Source organism: Rhinatrema bivittatum, chromosome 4 (assembly GCF_901001135.1).
Source record: "Rhinatrema bivittatum chromosome 4, aRhiBiv1.1, whole genome shotgun sequence".
Taxonomy (NCBI): domain Eukaryota; kingdom Metazoa; phylum Chordata; class Amphibia; order Gymnophiona; family Rhinatrematidae; genus Rhinatrema; species Rhinatrema bivittatum.
Genome location: NC_042618.1, coordinates 393,476,576 through 393,496,445, shown reverse-complemented (window position 1 = coordinate 393,496,445; position 19,870 = coordinate 393,476,576). Strand labels below are relative to the sequence as shown.

At 44.7% G+C, this 19,870-nt stretch overlaps 1 protein-coding gene across 1 annotated transcript in view; it reads right to left on the bottom strand.

Annotated features, from left to right (window-relative positions):
- SNTN (sentan, cilia apical structure protein) overlaps positions 1-17,724 on the bottom strand; it is a 32,568-nt gene extending 14,844 nt beyond the window's left edge. The window contains exons 1-3 of the mRNA XM_029601013.1: positions 17,702-17,724; positions 16,770-16,928; positions 13,577-13,617 (exon numbers count right to left, since the gene is read on the bottom strand). Of these exons, the coding sequence (XP_029456873.1) occupies positions 13,577-13,617; positions 16,770-16,882 (154 nt within the window). The 5' untranslated portion in view covers positions 16,883-16,928; positions 17,702-17,724. The remainder of the gene's footprint in view (positions 1-13,576; positions 13,618-16,769; positions 16,929-17,701) is intronic.
- Between the last annotated feature and the right edge of the window lie 2,146 nt (positions 17,725-19,870).

The following is a 19,870-nucleotide window of genomic DNA, read 5'->3' as shown; positions in this document are numbered from 1 at the left end:
TTTTTAAAATCTGCGCAGCGCGCACCAGCCTGAGGCATACACATATCTCCCGGTTTAGGCATGTCTAGGGCTTTTAAAATCAATATTTTACAGAACTACAAACTGTGAGTAATAAATGAATTGAGAACACCGAGGACACCACACACAGGAGTCTTTGCCCCTGGGGAGACAGAAAGGATTTGCATCTTTCTGTGGCAAGACTGGTTTGCCTATTTTCATCCAGGGTTGAAGGAGATCCCTGTCACCTGAAAAGGGGCACTTGCTCTACCCAAGGCCTTCACTCTTCCACACCCCGGAGGGTGGAGATAACCGGGATCCCAGTGAAAATATATCTTGCAAAGATTGAATGAAGGAACTGTAATCAAGTTGACCTTATCTGTGGAACTTATTCAGAGTGAATTGTACCACTACACTATTACTGTCCGCAAGTAAACTTTAATTTTGGATACTACCTCAGAGACTGGAATGGGTTTTGCACAATGGGCCCACAGTGTGAACTTTCTTATGGGATACTTCTCTCCCAGGGATACACAGACCTACCAAAGACATCCTTAGCACTCAGGCCTTGAAAGGTAACTTTCCCCCCATCCAACAAAGGACCCACACCTTGGGAAGAAAAGAGACAGTGTCTAACGCTAGCCTGGGTCCCTGCCCTAAGGAGAGTACAAATAAGTTTATGGCCCTGCCCATGCAGGACAGGCACACTGGGGTGAGGTTATGCCCCCCATTCATTCCCCTTGAAATTTTAAGTGCTATGTTCAAAGTCATCAAAAATATCTAAACATTATCAACAGTCCTAAAAGACAAGGTAAAAAACTTTATGATTATGCTTTGCAGTTTGTGAGACCGTTCCTTTATAAATCAGCATACCTAATCGACAGATCTTCAGGGATAATTAATTATGGCACAATTTTCTAAACTATGTGGGTAGTTGCAAAGACCATGGTTTCTTTTACCTGCAGATTTTGCACTAATTCTCAAAGGGTGCGTACACATGTACTTTCCCTTTAAAAGTTGCCCAAGAAAAAAGTACCTGCAGAGATTTATGCCTCTGTTTTCTACGGAGGCTTTAATCCAGCCAACAGTGAAGTTAGAGCAGCAGGTTGCGAACCAAGGAAGCTAGGGTTCAAATCTCGCTAACATCCTTGTGACCTTGGGCAAGTCACTTCAACCTCCATTGCCTCAGGTACAAATAGGGTGGATAACTTTCAAGCAAATGTGTGCGGAAACATATATGCATATATATGGCTGCAAGCAGATCTAGGCAAGTATTTTATAAGGTGTTTATGATATAAAGGCGATTTTATAAAATACATGTATCTCTACCCTACATCATACGCACGGATGTATGCTTATGGGTGCGTATATTCGATGCACTGAACACGTATTTTTCCCAGCTATTTTAAAAATATACACATGTATATTTTACATGCAAAAGTAAAATTGGACTTACATAATCCCAATTTACGCATGTAAGTCGGCCAATTTTAAAATAAATAAATAAATGAAAATAACCAGTTTACCAATTAGTCCACCAGTTCACCCAGTCTTTCTTCAGATCATTGAGCTTGAAATTCCCCCAGATCTCCCACCCAGACAGTACTACATAATAAATGCATTTATTATCACTTAATGCTAGATAATTAGCAGGTGTAAAAATACACAATTGGCAAATGTACGTGCATAAGTGTCTTTTAAATTAGCAACTTACATGCATGAGCGCTGGCCCCACCTGGGAATATCCCTAGACTGCCCCTTTTTTATGTGCGTATATGTATGCATGAAAGTAAAAATACTTGTGTATTTTCGATTTTAATTAAATACGGAATACTTGAGTAGATGCTACTTATGCACATATATACTAATTTTTACATGCATAATGTTTTAAAAATGTATCCATTAGAGTGTAAGCCTCTGGGGATAGGGAAATATTTATTTGATTCATATTCTGCATTTCAGCACTTCTGTATCTGCATGTAATCTGCTTTGAAGTGCCTCAAAGGCAAAACATAAATTAGGTTAATAGTAATAATAATAATAATAACAAATACAAAAACATGTGCTCCATTGCCTCCCACAGCCTAACTCCACCCCAGTAATGCCTCCAAAAAAATACAAGTAAAATTATGCACATTGAGGAAGAAGGCACGTTCTTTAAACCACATAAAAGATAGGCAATTTTCAAAAAAACATTTTACATGGCTAAATGACTTTTGAATATTGCCCTCTTAAATAATTAAAGGCATGTTTTCCACAGCACAAATTAGAGAAATACCATTTAGTTACACAGGGAGCACAGGCATACATATACACGTGTGTTTTGGAATGAGCCCAGAGACGCAGCAATTTCATAACATGTGTGCACATATGCAGGCATGTAATAAAATAACCTCACAGATTCTGGTAAGTTGTTATTTTGATACTTTCACCTCCTACATAGTTGAAGGTACCTATGTATCAAGTACCTATGTACCAAGGTGCATAGGTACTTGGGCACACAACTCTTGGCCATGCCCCAAAATGCCCATGCCCATGCCCATGCCCACACCCATATCCTGTTCCTTTTTGGCCAATGAAAAATATTTGCGCATCGGCACTTGTGCATGCATCCGGCCGCCTCATAAAATCGGGTGGACACGTGCATGTGCTAGATGCGTACCCATCTCTTGATTTTGGTGTGCATCCAACTTTTATAATTCATCTTTTATTTTATTCAGATTCTTTGTTCATAATTAACAACACTTAGGGGCAGATTTTCAAAGCCCTATGCACGTAAATCCATTTGCCGCTGTGTCGGAGGATCGCGTGCTGGAGGCAGGCGCAAGAGGTAACTTAAAGAAATGGAGGGGGGGGGTTTAGAATGGTGGTGGTGGGCAGGTTAGGGGAAGGGGTAGGAAAGATAGAGTAGGGGGAAGGGAAGTTCCCTCACAGGCCGCTCCTAAATTGAAGCGGCCTGGGAGGGAACGAGTGAAGGCTGTGGGCGTCGGTGCGCGCAAGATGCACTAGTGTGCACCCCCTTGTGCGCGCTGACCCCCGATTTTATAATCTGCACGCACATGTTATAAAATCGGGCGTCCATGTGCGCGTGCCGGGTAGCGCGCACACATGGACGCCCGCACGTATCTTTTAAAATGTACCCCTTATAGCACCAAGGTCTTTAAAAATTGATTAAAAATATATGTTTGAGCAAGCCTTTATGAGCTAATGAAGGGTTAAGCTGCTAATGAAGGGTTAAGCATGGAGTCTGATATATATTAGCTTTTTTTTTTTTGATGCAGAGGTTATGGATTTGGCATTGAGTTATTTTACATGTTGTTTGTTATATTCGTGTTATGTTTGTTTATGATTTTGAATGTTTTATCCTGTAAACCACTTAGGGCTTTGAATGTGTGGTATAAAAGAATGTAAAAATAAATAACTAAATAAATAAATAAATAAAAAAAGACGTCTTCTTGTTAGATTTAATCATCTCATGCTACCGAACCTCATTGAAGTCATAGTCCTCTACTTTCAGCATCACATATCTTTGTTATAATGTCAGAGTAGGTCAAGTTTGAAGTAGGAGATGATGCCAAATTCTAAACAATAAAAATACTGGTGTCATGTAAATATAATTTTTTTTATATAGCAATGAGTAGTGAAGGACAGAGGAATTAAAATGATATCTATGGCTGTATTGGTGCTACATATATTGTCGTATAGAGAAGATGGAGGAGCAAACCAAGCAACACAAGGAAAGGTCAAAAGTAAAATGTCCAGAATGTCTTTAAGCATTCAGGTAGATTGTTATTAAATCTCAGAGATGTGTCACATGACAAAGAATTTATAATCCACTTCTCACAGTCCCCCATGTTGGGATGTAGCTCAGTCAGCGTTTCTGAGCTTCTGATTACTCACAAAATGGAAAAAAACCTTTAGTAAATCCAGCTCATAGAGCAGTAAAGGCTTTCATTATTTTAGAAGGCCTCATGAGAGGCTTCTAAGAAAACTAAAAAGTCATAGGATAGGAGGCGATGTCCTTTCGTGGATTACAAACTGGTTAAAAGACAGAAAACAGAGAGTAGGGTTAAATGGTCAATTTTCTCAGTGGAAAAGGGTAAACAGTGGAGTGCTTCAGGGATCTGTACTTGGACTGGTGCTTTTCAATCATTTATAAATGACCTGGAAATGAGTGAGGTACCTCAATGAGTGAGGTAATCAAATTTGCAGATGATACAAAATTATTCAGAGTAGTTAAATCACAAACGGATTGTGATACATTACAGGAGGACCTTGCGAGACTGGAAGATTGCACATCCAAATGGCAGATGAAATTTAATGTGGACAAGTGCAAGATGTTTGTTATGGTCTTGGGCCGTGCCCCGGGACCTCCGCTTACCTCTGTGTTTCAGGTCTAGATGGCCGGAGAAGACTACCGCTGGAAGTCTTCTCCGGCCATCTAGACCTGAAACACAGCCTGCTGTGGCGTTCTCTCCGCGAGGGAGACGCCGCCGATCTTTCGTCACTGACCCTGCCCCCTAGGTGTGCGCGCACAACGGGGTTCAAGATTTAAAGGGGCCAGCATGGGAACTCTAGGACAGCCCCTAATGATGACATCAGACGCTGCTGGGTTATTTAAAACACTGCAGCCGCCTCTAGACCTCACCTTGCAACGAGGTTCACTCAGTCTGAGTTGCTAGTTGCTGCATCAGGACTCCTGACTGTCTTCGGCTTCTGACTTCTGACCCTGCTTCCTCCATTGACTCCAGCTTCAGCTTCCGTCCCTGGTTTTGTCTTCGGCTTCTGACTTCTGGCTCCTGACCCTGCTTCGTCCATTGACTCCGGATTCAGCTTCCGCCCTTGGCTTTGTCTTTGGCTTCTGACTTCTGGCTTTTGACTCTGCTTCGTTCACTGACTCCGGCTTCAGCTTCCGTTCCTGGCTTGTCTTTGGCATCTAACTTCGGACTCCTGGGCTCAGCTGCTTCCGTTGACTACCTCGTCGGGCTGCTCATCTGGTCCTTGGTCTCATAGGATCACACCTAAGTCCAAGAGGCCCAGGTCCCTACAGGCTCCTCCTGGTGGGACCTCGGGCTTCCAGTGTTGAAGCCTTCTCCGGAACACCTCTTCAGTGCCGCCTCCCGGCTGCGATGCCCACTGTGGGTCCCCACAGTGCAACACCATCAGTCTTAGCCGGCCCAAGGGTCCACTCCCGTAACAGTTTGCAAAGTCATGGACCCGGCAGACCTCATGGGCTTGAAAGCCATTCCAGGTATTGCACCGAGGTTGCAACAACAACAAACCTGCATCGAATCTCTGATGTCGACTGTGCAGAGATTAGCTGACAGGATTGACGGAGCCACCACATCCAGTTCCCCGGTACCGGTAGCCGTGGCCGATGCCGGACCGACCACGCCTATACAATTGCCAGCACCCTTGCGGTACTCTGGGGATGTGAAGCTATGCTGAGAATTCCTTAATCAATGTTTCATTTGGTTCAACCTTCTACCAGCTCAGTTTCCCATGGATTGGATCAAGACTAGTTACATTATCTCATTGTTGGATGGGAAACTACTGGCCTGGGCCTCTTCACTATGGGAGCGACAGGACTCCCGCCTAGCCAACCTGGTGCAATTTGTTTCCACCTTCCAACGGATCTTCGATGAGCCCTCCCGCGGGCCTATGGCTGCCTCAGAATTACTTCAACTCGCCAGGGTAACCGGCCCTTGTCAGAGTACGCTGTAGAATTTCAGACCCTTGCAGCTGAGTTGAACTGGGCGAGTGACAGCCTGCACGGTATATTTCTGAAGGGTCTCTCCTCCAGACTTCAAGATGAATTGGTGGTCAGGGACCTCCCGGACGACTTAAATAGTCTCATTGATTTGGTGGGCCTCGTGGACCATCGTATCCAATGCCGGTTCTGGGAAAGGAGGCCCGCTCAGAGACCCGGGAGCTCTGGAACCACACCTTCCTGACCAGTGCACTCCCTGTCTGCTTCTCCGGGGAATCCAGATGCAGAACCCATGCAGTTGGGTCAGGGTCCAATTTCTCAAGAAGAGAGGAGAAGACGTCAGTCCCAGGGTCTGTGTCTGTATTGTGGTGGCAAAGGACACTTCCTTGCCTGGTGTGGTGAGCGTCCAGGAAACGCCCACCTAGGAATAGTTGGGGAGCTAACCCTAGGTAACACCACTTCTGCTTCCCCGTGTACCGTTCCAGTGACTATACTCCTTCCTGAAGGGAAGTTTGATACACTAGCCCTGATTGACTCCGGAGCCGGGGGGAACTTTATCCTCAGGGACCTAGTTCAACAACTCCAGATTAAGGTCCCTTCATGGGACCCCTCTTCCAGGGACCATCTCAACTTGTACCAAGCCCCTCACACTATGCACGGGTCTCCTGCATGTGGAGGAGATTTCATTCCTCATCCTGGAAAAGTCCATGCATCCGGTCATATTGGGACTACACTGGCTGCGGAAGCACACTCCGGTAATCTGTTGGGATACCCTCCAGGTGGTGTCCTGGGGTCCCTCGTGCTTCGACACCTGTTTGACCGCTGCTCCTTGACCTTCAATACCTCTCCTGACTGCTCCTCTAGCCCTACCGCCCCACTATCAAGACTTCATCGATGTCTTCTCAAAGGAGAAGGCTGAGCTTCTTCTTTTGACTGAGCTATCAACTGGATCCCGGGCACCACACTGACTCGAGGACAAGTGTACCCATTGTCAATCCCAGAGATACGAGCCATGTCTGCATATATTCAAGAGAACCTGGACCGAGGGTTCATTCGACCGTCCAACTCCCTGGCCGGAGCCAGGTTCTTCTTCGTAGCTAAGAAGGACGGGTCTCTCCAACCCTGAATTGATTATTGAGGTCTGAACAGCATTACGCGGCGCGACTGATACCCACTACCATTGATCCTGGAACTACTGGATCGATTACAAGGAGCCAAGGTGTTCACGAAGTTGGATCTCCGTGGGGCGTGTAACCTGGTGAGAATTCGGCCAGGCGACGAGTGGAAGACCACGTTCAACACAAGGGATGGCCATTACGAATATCTGGTCAGGCCCTTCGGCCTCGGCAATGCCCCTGCGGTTTTTCAGAACCTCATGAACGAGGTACTAAGGGACATGTTACATACGTCGGTCATTGTTTACCTGGATGACGTGCTGATATACTCAAAAGACTTGGACACACACCACCGAGATGTCCTCAGGGTACTGCAGAAGCTTCGGGATAACCGGCTCTTCGCTAAAATGGAGGTGTCAATTTGAGCGAGAATCCTTACCCTTCCTTGGGTATATTGTGTCCTCCACGGGGTTCCATATAGACCCTGAGAAAGTGACGACCATCAAGGATTGGCCTCAACCTGTGGGGGTCAATGCGCTTCAGCGCTTTCTTGGCTTTCCCAATTTCTCCCAGCAATTTATACCCCATTACTCCGGGATGGTGGCACCTTTTACAGTCCTCACCAAGAAAGGGGCCAATGCCAGAAATTGGCCTGCAGCGGCGCTACGAGCATTCCAAGAGGTGAAGACGGCCTTCCTTCAGGATACATGTCTCCATCACCCAGACCCCCAACGTCAGTTCATTGGAGCCGTCCTGAGTCAAATATCCAGCAACAGCAAATCCCTGCTGTGTTTCTACTTTTCCCAGAAATTCTCGCCAGCAGAAATAAATTATGGCATAGGAGACAAGGAACTTCTGGCCATCAAAATGGCTTTCGAGGAATGGCGCTAGTGGTTGGAGGGAGCCCAGCACCCGGTGATTGTGTATATGGATCACAAGAACCTAGAATATTTATGCCGTGCTCAACGCCTCAATCCCCGACAGCTCGGTGGTCCCTCTTTTTTAGCTGCTTCAACTTCCTCCTCCGCTACAGACCAGCAGCCAAGAACATCCAGGTGGACACCCTTTCCCATACAGCGGAGACAGAGGACACTCCTAATCCGCCACAATACATACTCGACCCTGCCAAGGTACTCCTCGTGGCATCCGACGTGGCCCTATGGTGAAGACAGTAGTACCAGTACACCTCCGGAAGAAGGTACTATCTTGGGCCCATGACTCCCTGACCGCAGGCCACCCAGGGGTAGTTAGAACCCAGGAATTACTTTCCGAGCTCTACTGGTGGTCCCAGTTTAAGAAGGATGTGCGGCTCTATGTCGGCTCCTGCTCGACTTGTGCTCAACAGAAGACTCCTACTGGTTGCCCCTAGGGGCTTCTTCAGCCACTGCCCATTCCCGCCGAGCCGTGGTCCCATTTATCCATGGACTTCATTGTCAACCTGTCCTCTTCTGAAGGGAAGACGGTGATCTGGGTTACAATTGACAGGTTCTCCAAGATGGCCCACTTTGTTCCTCTTGCTAAGTTGCACACTGCACCTGAACTTGCGAACCTGTTTACCCACCACATCTTTTGCCTTCATGGATTTCCCCGTCACATTGCCTCAGATCAAGGCTCTCAATTCACGGCGAAATATTGGAGGGCGCTCTGTAAAAGGTTTGGGGTCCAGCTAGACTTCACGACTGCCTTCCACCCTCAAGCTAACGGCCAAGTAGAACACATGAACTGGACTTTGAAGACCTTCCTCCGATCCTTCGTGGGAGATTTGCAGAATGATTGGGTGGCCCTACTCCCGTGGGCAGAGTTCTCACACAACCACCACAAACACTCCGCCACCGGCAGTTCTCCCTTCTATATGGTATATGGAAAAAGGCTTCGACCTCCCTTGCCCTTGCCGTTGGTAGTGCCATCTCCAGCCGTACAACTCATGGCCCAACAATTACGTCATCTCTGGAGATCCACCCGGGAGAAACTTTGACACACTGCGGTTATCGCAAAGAAGTATGCAGACCGCTTACGACGTATTGCCCCGCCATTTCTCCCTGGGGATAAAGTGTGGCTGAGCACCAAACACTTCCGCTTGCAGCTTCCCTCAATGTGCCTGGCTCCAAGGTACATTGGCCCATTCTCTATCATGGAATGAGTGGGAGAAGTTTCTTACCGCCTCCGCCTTCTGCCTGCCCTCAGAGTACACAATGTCTTCCACGTCTCTCTACTGAAGCCACTGGTTCTGTCCATCTTCCAAAGGAAGACCTCTGCACCAGCTGCTCTTGAGGCACATGAGGATACGGTCTATCAAGTCAAAGACGTACTAGATGTGTGATTCCACCTTAGACGTTGGGAGTACCTCCTCTCTTGGGAGGGTTATGGTCCAGAGGAGAATTCCTGGGAGTCAGCCTCCAACATCTTGGACATAGCCCTCTTCCACCAGTTCCATGTGGATCATTCAGCTAAACCCAGGACCCCAGGAAGGGGGCGAAGGAGGGGGAGTACTGTTACGGTCCCGGGCTGTGCCCTGGGACCTCTGCTTACCTCGCGGCCAGCCCGTGCCACTGGAAGTCTTCTCCGGCCGTCTAGGCCTGAAACGCAGCCTGCTGCAGCATTCCCTCTGCGAGGGTGACGCCGCCAATCTTCCGTTGCTGACCCCGCCCCCTAGGTACGCGTGCGTGCAGGGGTTCAAGATTTAAAGGGGCCAGCGCAGGAACTCCAGGACAGCCCCTAATGATGACATCAGACGCTGCCGGGTTATTTAAACCCTGCAGCCGCCTCTAGACCTCGCCTTGCAACGAGGTTCACTCAGTCTGAGTTGCTAGTTGCTGCATCAGGACTCCTGACTGTCTTCGGCTTCTGACTTCTGACCCTGCTTCGTCCATTGACTCCGGCTTCAGCTTCCGTCCTGGCTTTGTCTTCAGCTTCTGATTTCTGGCTTTCGACTCTGCTTCGTTCACTGACTCCAGCTTCAGCTTCCGTTCCTAGCTTGTCTTCGGCATCTGACTTCGGACTTCTGACCTTGGCTTGTCCCTGGACTCCGGCTTCAGTTCTCACCTCTTCTGCAGGTATCCGGTTCTCCGCTTGCCCGTAGGATTCACCTAGGTCCCAGCGGCTTGGGCTCTCACGTGCTCCTCCAGGGAGGGCCACGGGCTTCCAAGGGTGAAGTCTCTTCTGGCCTCCTGGGCTCAGCCGCTTCCATCGACTACCTCTTCGGGCTGTTCCTCTGGTCCTTGGTCGCATAGGATCATACCTACGTCCAAGAGGCCTGGGTCCCTACAGGCTCCTCCTGGGACTACATCAGGCTTCCAGTGGTGAAGCCCTCTCCAGAACACCTCTTCAGCGCTGCCTCCCAGCTGCGATGCCCACTGTGGGTCCCCACAGTGCTACACCATCAGTCTCAGCCAGCCCAAGGGTCCACTCCCGTAACATTGTTGCATATAGGGAAAAATAAACCTTGCTATAGTTACACGATGTTAGGTTCCATATTAGGAGCTATCACCTAGGAAAAAGATCTAGGCATCATAGTGGATAATACTTTGAAATCTTCAGCTCAGTGTGCTCAGCAGTCAAAAAAGCAAACAGAATGTTAGGAATTATTAGGAAGGGAATGATTAATAAGACAGAAAATGTCATAATGCCTCTGTATTGCTCCATGGTGAGACCTCAGCTTGAATACGGTGTACAATTCTGGTCGCCACAACTAAAAAAAGATACAGTTGGATGGAGAAAGCACAAGAAGGGCAACCAAAATGATAAAGGGGATGGAACAGCTCCCCTTTGAGGAAAGGCTGAAGAGGTTAGGGCTGTTCAGCTTGGAGAAGAGATGGCTTAGGGAGGATTTGATAGAGGTGTTTAAAAGGTCTTGAATGAGTAGATGTGAATCGGTTATTTACACTTGCGGATAATAGAAGGACTAGGGGGCACTCCTTGAAGTTAGCAAGTAGCACATTTAAGACTAATCAGAGAAAATTCTTTTTTACTCAACGCACAATTAAACTCTGGAATTCATTGCCAGAAGATGTGGTTAGTGCAGTTAGCGCAGCTGGGTTCAGAAAAGGTTTGGATTAGTTCTTGGAGGAGAAGTCCATTAACTGATATTAATCATGTTGACTTAGGAAATAGCTACTGCTATTAATTGCATCAGTAGCATGGGATCTTGTTGGTGTTTGGGTACTTGCCAGGTTCTTGTGGCTTGGTTTGGCTTCTGTTGGAAACAGGATGCTGGGCTTGATGGACCCTTGGTCTGACCCAGCATGGTAATTTCTTATGTTCTTATGATGTCTAGTTAATCTACTTAGATATGTAGAAATAACAAACATGTTGTTGGTGATAACTTTTTATTGGATTAATTTAGTATATTTGTAATGAGCTTTCAAAAGTTATACTCCCTTTTTATTCCCTTTTCACTGACCTGAGAAACAAAGTTTAATAATTACTCCAATATAAATTATCATCTACGATTGGTTTGTTCAATTTGATTTTTTACATTTGATTTCTTTGCTTTGGTGTTTACTGAAGAAGATGGGGAGGTACCCGTACAGGAGAAGGTTTTCATGGGCAATGATTCATATGGACTGAATCAAATCACGGTTAACCTAGAAGATGTGGTAGACCTGATTGACAAACTGAAGAGTAGTAAATCACCTGGACCGGATGGTATATACCCCAGAGTTCTGAAGGAACTAAAAAAATGAAATTTCAGACCTATTAGTAAAAATGTGTAACCTATCATTAAAATCATCCATTGTACCTGAAGACTGGAGGATAGCAAATGTAACCCCAATATTTAAAAAGGGCTCCAGGGGCGATCCGGGAAACTACAGACCGGTTAGCCTGACTTCAGTGCCAGGAAAAATAGTGGAAAGTGTTCTAAACATCAAAATCACAGAACATATAGAAAGACATGGTTTAATGGAACAAAGGGCCTGATTTACTAAGACTTTTCTCCCATTCTGTGTCTATGGGGAAAATGCTTAGTAAATGAGGCCCTAAGTCAGCATGGCTTTACCCAAGGCAAGTCTTGCCTCACAAATCTGCTTCAATTTTTTGAAGTAGTTAATAAACCAGTAGATGTAGTATACTTGGATTTTCAGAAGGCATTTGACAAAGTTCCTCATGAGAGGCTTCTAGGAAAAGTAAAAAGTCATGGGATAGGTGGTGATGTCCTTTTGTGGATTGCAAACTGGCTAAAAGACAGGAAACAGAGAGTAGGATTAAATGGACAATTTTCTCAGTGGAAAGGAGTGGGCAGTGGTGTGCCTCAGGGATCTGTATTGGGATCCTTACTTTTCAATATATTTATAAATGATCTGGAAAGAAATACGACGAGTGAGATAATCAAATTTGCAGATGATACAAAATTGTTCAGAGTAGTTAAATCACAAGCAGATTGTGATAAATTGCAGGAAGACCTTGTAAGACTGGAAAATTGGGCATCAAAATGGTAGATGAAATTTAATGTGGATAAGTGCAAGGTGATGCATATAGGGAAAAATAACCCATGCTATAGTTACACAATGTTAGGTTCCATATTAGGTGCTACAACCCAAGAAAGAGATCTAGGCGTCATAGTGGATAACACATTGAAATTGTCAGTTCAGTGTGCTGCGGCAGTCAAAAAAGCAAATAGAATGTTGGGAATTATTAGAAAGGGAATGGTGAATAAAACGGAAAATGTCATAATGCCTCTGTATCGGTCCATGGTGAGACTGCACCTTGAATACTGTGTACAATTCTGGTCGCCGCATCTCAAAAAAGATATAATTGCGATGGAGAAGGTACAGAGAAGGGCTACCAAAATGATAAGGGGAATTTCCATTCCAGCTCCCCTATGAGGAAAGACTAAAGAGGTTAGGACTTTTCAGCTTGGAGAAGAGACTGCAGAGGGGGGATATGATAGAGGTGTTTAAAATCATGAGAGGTCTAGAACAGGTAGATGTGAATCAGTTATTTACTCTTTCGGATAATAGAAAGACTAGGGGGCACTCCATGAAGTTAGCATGTGGCACATTTAAAACTAATCGGAGAAAGTTCTTTTTTAATCAACGCACAATTAAACTCTGAAATTTGTTGCCAGAGGATGTGGTTAGTGCAGTTAGTATAGCTGTGTTTAAAAAAGGATTGGATAAGTTCTTGGAGGAGAAGTCCATTACCTGCTATTAATTAAGTTGACTTAGAAAATAAAATAGCCACTGCTATTACTAGCAATGGTAACATGGAATAGACTTAGTTTTTGGGTACTTGCCAGGATCTTATGGCCTGGATTGGCCACTGTTGGAAACAGGATGCTGGGCTTGATGGACCCTTGGTCTGACCCAGTATGGCATGTTCTTATGTTCTTATGTTCTTACATAGAAGGCAGTAAAAGTGTCACAATGACTGAAGCTGGCAGATAGATATGATATCATAGTGTGCTATGAGACCCTTTTCAGATTTTCTGCATTAACCAACGGACTTGAAGAGTCATTTCAAATGCATTTTGCTCTCTCTTATGCCTTTGTAAGAACATAAATGTAGTGATATACCCTGAAGCCATCCAGTTTTAGACTGTCAAAGAGAAAATGTTCGTATGTGTGGGATGATGATAGTACCTTTGAAAGGTAAATAAAAATAAAAATCAAGTTGCCATAGTTTATTTAACGGCTTTTTATTTGAGTAACTGGGAATGTAACAGACTTTGAATAGAACAGAATACACATGTGATGGGCAGCTAGGAATACTGCCGATGTAATAATTCTGACCAAGTTTTAATAAAACTCTAGTTTACCTTTTACAGAAGCCAGTTGCTTTGAGATTGGTACAGTGTTGCTGAAACAGAAGTAAAAGGATAGATTTAGTAGATAATTCAGTTTACAAACTGAGGAACACTCAAAAATTGTAACAATCCTAGATTATTTTCTGTTTTCCTGACTTACAGAGAAATTTTCCATATGATTTTGTCCATGTATCTAAGTTGTTACCAGCAGTTAAAAATTGCCCTCCCCTTTTGCGGGTACAAGTACTTGATTAATCCCCTGCTGCTAAAGGGGCAGATCTGATAGACAACTTGTGGAGATTTCATTTTGAAGTCCTTGCATCAATTTATGGTGCTAAATTTGCACCTGCTACAAAGCAGATGTAAAGTTCATGGGCACTGAAGGACTTGCAGGACCAGCCAGCCCACACATTTTAAAAATTCACTGGACTCTGGGTTTTAAAAATTATGACTTATTTATATGCAAATCTGGATGGAATTTTTACAATGAAAGTTCTGATATTAACCCTTGTTCTGATGCATAGGCTTATGTTTGCCTTCAACCATGGAAATGTATTTCCTGTTTCTGAAACATTCATGTCATAGTTGTCAAAGAGATGGTTTTGCATTAAGCTTTCAACATTTGCTTAACTATGGTGAGCCAGGTTTAATCCTGGCATTTGCCAGTTGAGTCAACTGTAAAAGAGTAATAAAAACTGGTTAATTTATTTGTAAAGCATATGAGAGACATAAAGACTCAGTCATTAGTAGCATATTATTAATTTAGGATCAGTGATGTATAGTTTTCTTCTCTAGAATTCAATGGACTCTAGCTAGAATTTTTAACTTACTATTTTTTTTATTCATTTTTATAATCTGCTTACCAAATTAGCCCAAAATGAAGAATAAAATATAATACTAAACAATCTTAAACAGAAAGAAAAAAATCTGCATCATGAAATACACTAATTCCATAACTATTGTTTTTAATTCTAAATTGTTGATAGTATTCCTAGCTGGCTATCATATATAGCTGTTACATTTGGTGGCTTGTGGGATGGCCCTGCAAGCCACTGCACTCACCCCCCAATGCCTCCCTCTCAGCGCCGGGACCCCGCCAGACCTTTCTCACATGGCAGGATGCTGCCGGGACTGCAATCTCTAGCTCCTCTCCTAGGTGCGTGCATGCCCAAAGTCACACTAAAGGGCTCATGGTGCAAAAAGTCCGCAGCGCCCATCGATGACAACACCAGCATTAACCCTATTGAAGGGCTGCACAGACATTCCTACTTTGCCTCAGCAATGGGTTTCCTACATTCCTGGTGCAGTGCGTGTTGCTTCTCCTGCAATTCTGTGTTCCTAGTTCCTTGCCTTGACTCTCCAGCCTTCCCTTGTCTCTTCGGCCCAGCCTTGCCTCTTCTCTCCAGCCCAACCTTGCCTTATGTCTCCAGACTTGCCTCATCTCTCCTGCCCAGCTTTGCCCCCTCATTCCAGCCTTGCCCCGTCTCTTCGCCCAGCCTTGTCTCATCTCTTTGGTCCAGCCTTGCCTTGTCTCTTCAGCCTGCCTTGTCCCATCCAGCCCAGTCTAGCCTCATCTTGTCCAGCTCCCTCTCCTTTCTGCTTGCCTCTTGTGTCAGTCTTTCTTCTCATCTCCTTGCCTCTCCTTTGGCCTGACTCTGGAACTTACCCTTGCCTAGACATTGTGGCAAGACATCACCGTGACCTCTGCATCTAGCTCTTCTCCTAGGTGCGCATGCTCCGACTTCATGCTATTTAAAGGACCCGCGGCAGGAAAAACCTGCAGCGCTCATCAATATTATCTCCAGCTTTAACCCTATTTAAGGACTGTCCAGACATCCCTACTTTGCCTCAGCAATGGATCTCCTACATTCCTGGTGCACTGTGTGTTGCTTCTCCTGCATTCCTGTGTTCCTGGTTCCTTGCTTCATCTCTCCAGCCTTGCTTCGTCTCTTTGGCCGAGCCTTGTCTCATTTCTCCAGCCTGCTTTGTTCTATCCAGCCCTGCCTAGCTTCGTCTTGTCCAGCTCCCCGCCCTCCTGTTCATCCTCTTGTGTCAGTCCTTCTTCTCGACTCCTTGCCTCTCCTTCAGACTGACCCTTGTCTGAACATTGACCATTCTTGTTTGCTGCCTGCCTCTGACCCTTACCTGGATATTGACCTTTCCTGTTTGCCGCCTGCCTCTGATCCTTTCCTAGCCCTGGATCACTGCCTTCACCTTTCCTATAAAGACTCTCGCCTAAGACCTGCCAGCCCTCAGAAGCCAAAGGTTTAACCCAAGGAGAAAGGGGTTGGTATAGGTGAAGCCTTGGTTCAGTATCTCACCAGCGTACCTCCTTCAGCTATCAGAGCCTGCATCAACTTAACCACTGCAACAAGAGTCCACACACATTATAGTAGCTGTCTTGGAAATTCTCTGACAAAATTGGTAGAAAGTTCTATCACTGTTCTGAATAAATGGAACAACATATATAGATGGTAGACTCAGGTATTTAATTCTTGCATTGTTTACTTTGGTGCAATAATTGTATTAGATTTGGCAATGAAAGCATCCTGTTATTCACAATGGAGAAATATCCTTTGTTATATTAATGCAGATACTAGGCTAAAAATAAAAAAAATTTTCATTTATGCTTCTCAAAAATGTTCAGTGATGTTGGCGCTCTGCTGTATTGTCTTTCTCTTTTTGCTTTTTAAAGTAAAAAGTTTTAAACATTTTTTTATACAGTAAAGACAGAATTAGATGTTTATGACAGAGCTGAGAAATGTTTGTTACATGTCTCTGCCTTTCTCAAATCTTTTTCCTTGCCTAAATCAACTGCAGATAATAATTTACATTTAAGGTCTACGTAGCATTGTTGCAGCGTATAGTAGAAAAATCATCACAAAATTAGCTTGGTTTTAGAGCGGGGGTAGACCATACCAGTCCTTGAGTGCCCCAAACAGGTCTGGATTTCAAGAAATCCATAATGAATATGCATGAGCTATATTTGCATGCACTGACTCCACTATATGCAAATACACTGCATGCATATTCATTGTGGATATCTTGAAAACCAGACTTGTTTTTGACACCCAAGGACTGGAGTTGCTCACCCAGGCTTTAGAATCTTCTCCAGCCATATTAGAAATTAATTATATTTTGAAAAACAATGGCAAGGACTGATTAGGAAAGAAAACACTACCCAAGAAGAGAGATTAATGCTTACCTTTTAGGCATATTTCTAGCAGCTGAAGTGGAACCTTCTTTGGTTACAGTACGATTGGCTTCACTTGCAGAGTGTTGTTTTACAGTTTGGGTGCTGGATCTGCATCCACACATTATTTTTTCAAACCAGTTTATTTGTTTTGTAAGGTCCCTAAGCAACCTGAATAATTACAAACATTTGAACTCAAGCTACAGCACTATAAATACTCTAAAAAGAGCAGAGTATTGTTTGTATGGGTAGATCAATAATTAAAATGCTGTCACACCATGTTTGATTATGTAGTGCTCGGTATGTACTGCAACAACACAGTTCACAGAAAAGAATTGGCTCCTTATTTTTACCTAGGAGGCAGGGAAGCTGATTCTATGGATATTTCATGCAATGTCTGGTAAACCTTAAAAACTACTCTTATTGTTTTCAAATTAATGCAAGTCTAAGAAGAAATGTCTGTCGTTCCCTGTCTTCGGAAGTGCAAGCCAACAAAGGAAATGATTTTTATACCCTTGGAGATAACAGGCACTAAGACGCTCAATGCTATTTTAATTTTCATTGAGATAAACTTTCTGATCTTCTAAACATCTTGAAATAGAGCCCTAAGCCAGATGACATCAGTTGCGACATGGCTCTGTCTCATTACAAATGGTACTTTTCAGATGGGACTATTTGTCATTTCAAAATATGTTTAGCTATTTCTTGCAGTCTATTCTTAAATAGAAAGCCCTATAGACAATTTTTCATCTATTGATTATTGAATGTCATGGGTTCAATCATTTCTGAATTATGGTTCTTGGAAAGGATAGCCAGCCCCACACAGATGGCTACAGTTTTTTGTAACGATGAGCTCAGAGGAGTTTGAACCAGATGGCTTGTAGGATAAAATATTTTCCTGGTGCTGAGACAGTTACTGTTGAGTAATAAATAAGGATGTTCACCTTCTTGCTGTTCCTGGCTTTTCATTATCTGAAAAAAAAAAAAGGACAGTCTTTAATTTTCCATCTAACAGTGTCATTACTCAGACAATTCAGGGCCCTTTTTAAAGCAGTTCAAGCTGTCGCAGTTGTCTTGTGTGTTTCTGGTGACTGATGAATAAAAGAGAACATGTAATTGTGGTGATGCAGCAAACACACACATATTATCAGTGCTCATTATCCCATCAATTAACACACTAAATTAGACGAGAATTTAAAGTTGGTTATTCCAGTAATCAGTCATCAAATAGAAGAAAAAGTTTGGTTATCATGCTCCAGTGATTGTGCACTATTTCATCTGTTAGTCATAAATGATGTGAAAATTACTCGCATTGTTGTTACTTTGTAATGCACAGCAGTTAATTTCATGGCTCCCAACATAACTAACAATAAAAGAGGGACAAGAGTAGTGAGGCAGGGGGCTTGTTAGGCACAAACAGGACAATATATCATTGGAGAGGAATCAGGGTCAAAAATAACTACTCAAAAAAATTGCCTTCAAAATGATGACATCTTTGTCTGTTCAGGAAATGGAAAATTTGATGCAATATTTGTTTAGAGTAGAGGTTGTATAACTCTTGTTCTAGATGATCTCAAAGTGGCCTGGGTTTGAGAGTACCATCTACAATAGGTAGTCATCCAACATGCCTGCATGCATTTGGCCTAAGAACCAGGTTATATTGCAGATCTTGTTTACATTGTAAAACTGACCCGATTGTGTCTCTCAAGGACCAGAGTTTTGCATGCATGGTTTGCAGCAAAAAAACTGGAAAGTACAGGAACCAGGCTAGGGAAATAAAAACTATAATGATGTGATGATTATAGCAAGGAGCTAGACCAGGGATTCCCAATCCTGTCCTGGAGTCATCACAAAGTTTGCACAATATCTATAAGAAGTGTGCACGAGATAAATTTGCGTATATTGGGTCTCCAATGCATACCAGTTTATGTTATGCATATTCAGTGTGGATATCCTGAACACTCGACTGGCTATGGGGCCCCCAGGCCAGATTTGGGAAGCCTTGGACTAGATATAGGGTTGCCAACTGGATCCAGATTTCCAGGGCAGGTTGATCCAGCCCTGGTTTTACTCCATTGCATGCTGGGACTTATTCTGATTGCCTTATTGCATTCCCTAAGAAAAGCAAGACTATAAGTACCTGCATGCAAGGGAGTAAAATCAGGACTGGGATCAATGTGTCCTAAAAATCTGGAGCCAGTTGGAAACTCTAACTAGATAGACCATGTAAGTGGTATTTTATTATATAAATAAATCAAAAGATCAACACATTTATTTTAAAGGTTTTTGTATACCGATTGCCGTTTGCACATCGTATCGGCTTACAAAGAAACACTGTGCAATTAGAGGGTTTACAAAGAAAACAGAGCAATTGGAGGGTTTACAAAGAAACAGTGCAAATAGAATGGAGCATTACAGATACAAGCATCATATCAGTTAACAGTTAACATAGCAATTATAATATGAGGCATAAAGGGGCGGATTTTAAAAGCCCTGCTCGCGTAAATCCGCCCAGATTTACGCGAGCAGGGCCTTGCGCACCGGCACTCCTATTTTCCATAGGCCCGCCGGCGCGCGCAGAGCCCCGGGACTAGCGTAAGTCCCGGGGTTTTTCGAGGGGGCATGTCGGGGGCGTGTCGGGGGCGGGGCTGATCGGCGCGGTGTTTTGGGGGCAGGACGCGGCATTTCGGGGGCGGGCCCGGGGGCGTGGTTTCGGGCCGGGGCGGTCCAGAGGCGTGGCCGCGCCCTCTGGAACCGCCCCCGGATCGCGTCTCCGTGCGCCAGCAGCCTGCTGGCGCGCGTGGATTTACGTCTCCCTCCAGGAGGCGTAAATCCAGGGATAAAGGTAGGGGGGGGGGTTAGATAGGGCCGGGGGGGGGGGTGGGTTAGGTAGAGGAAGGGAGGGGAAGGTGAGGGGAGGGCGAAAGGGAGTTCCCTCAGAGGCCGCTCCAATTTCGGAGTGGCCTCGGAGGGAACGGAGACAGGCTGCGCGGCTCGGTGCGCGCCGGCTGCCCAAAATCGGCAGCCTTGCACGCGCCGATCCAGGATTTTAGCAGATACGCGCGGCTACGTGCATATCTACTAAAATCCAGCGTACTTTTGTTTGCACCTGG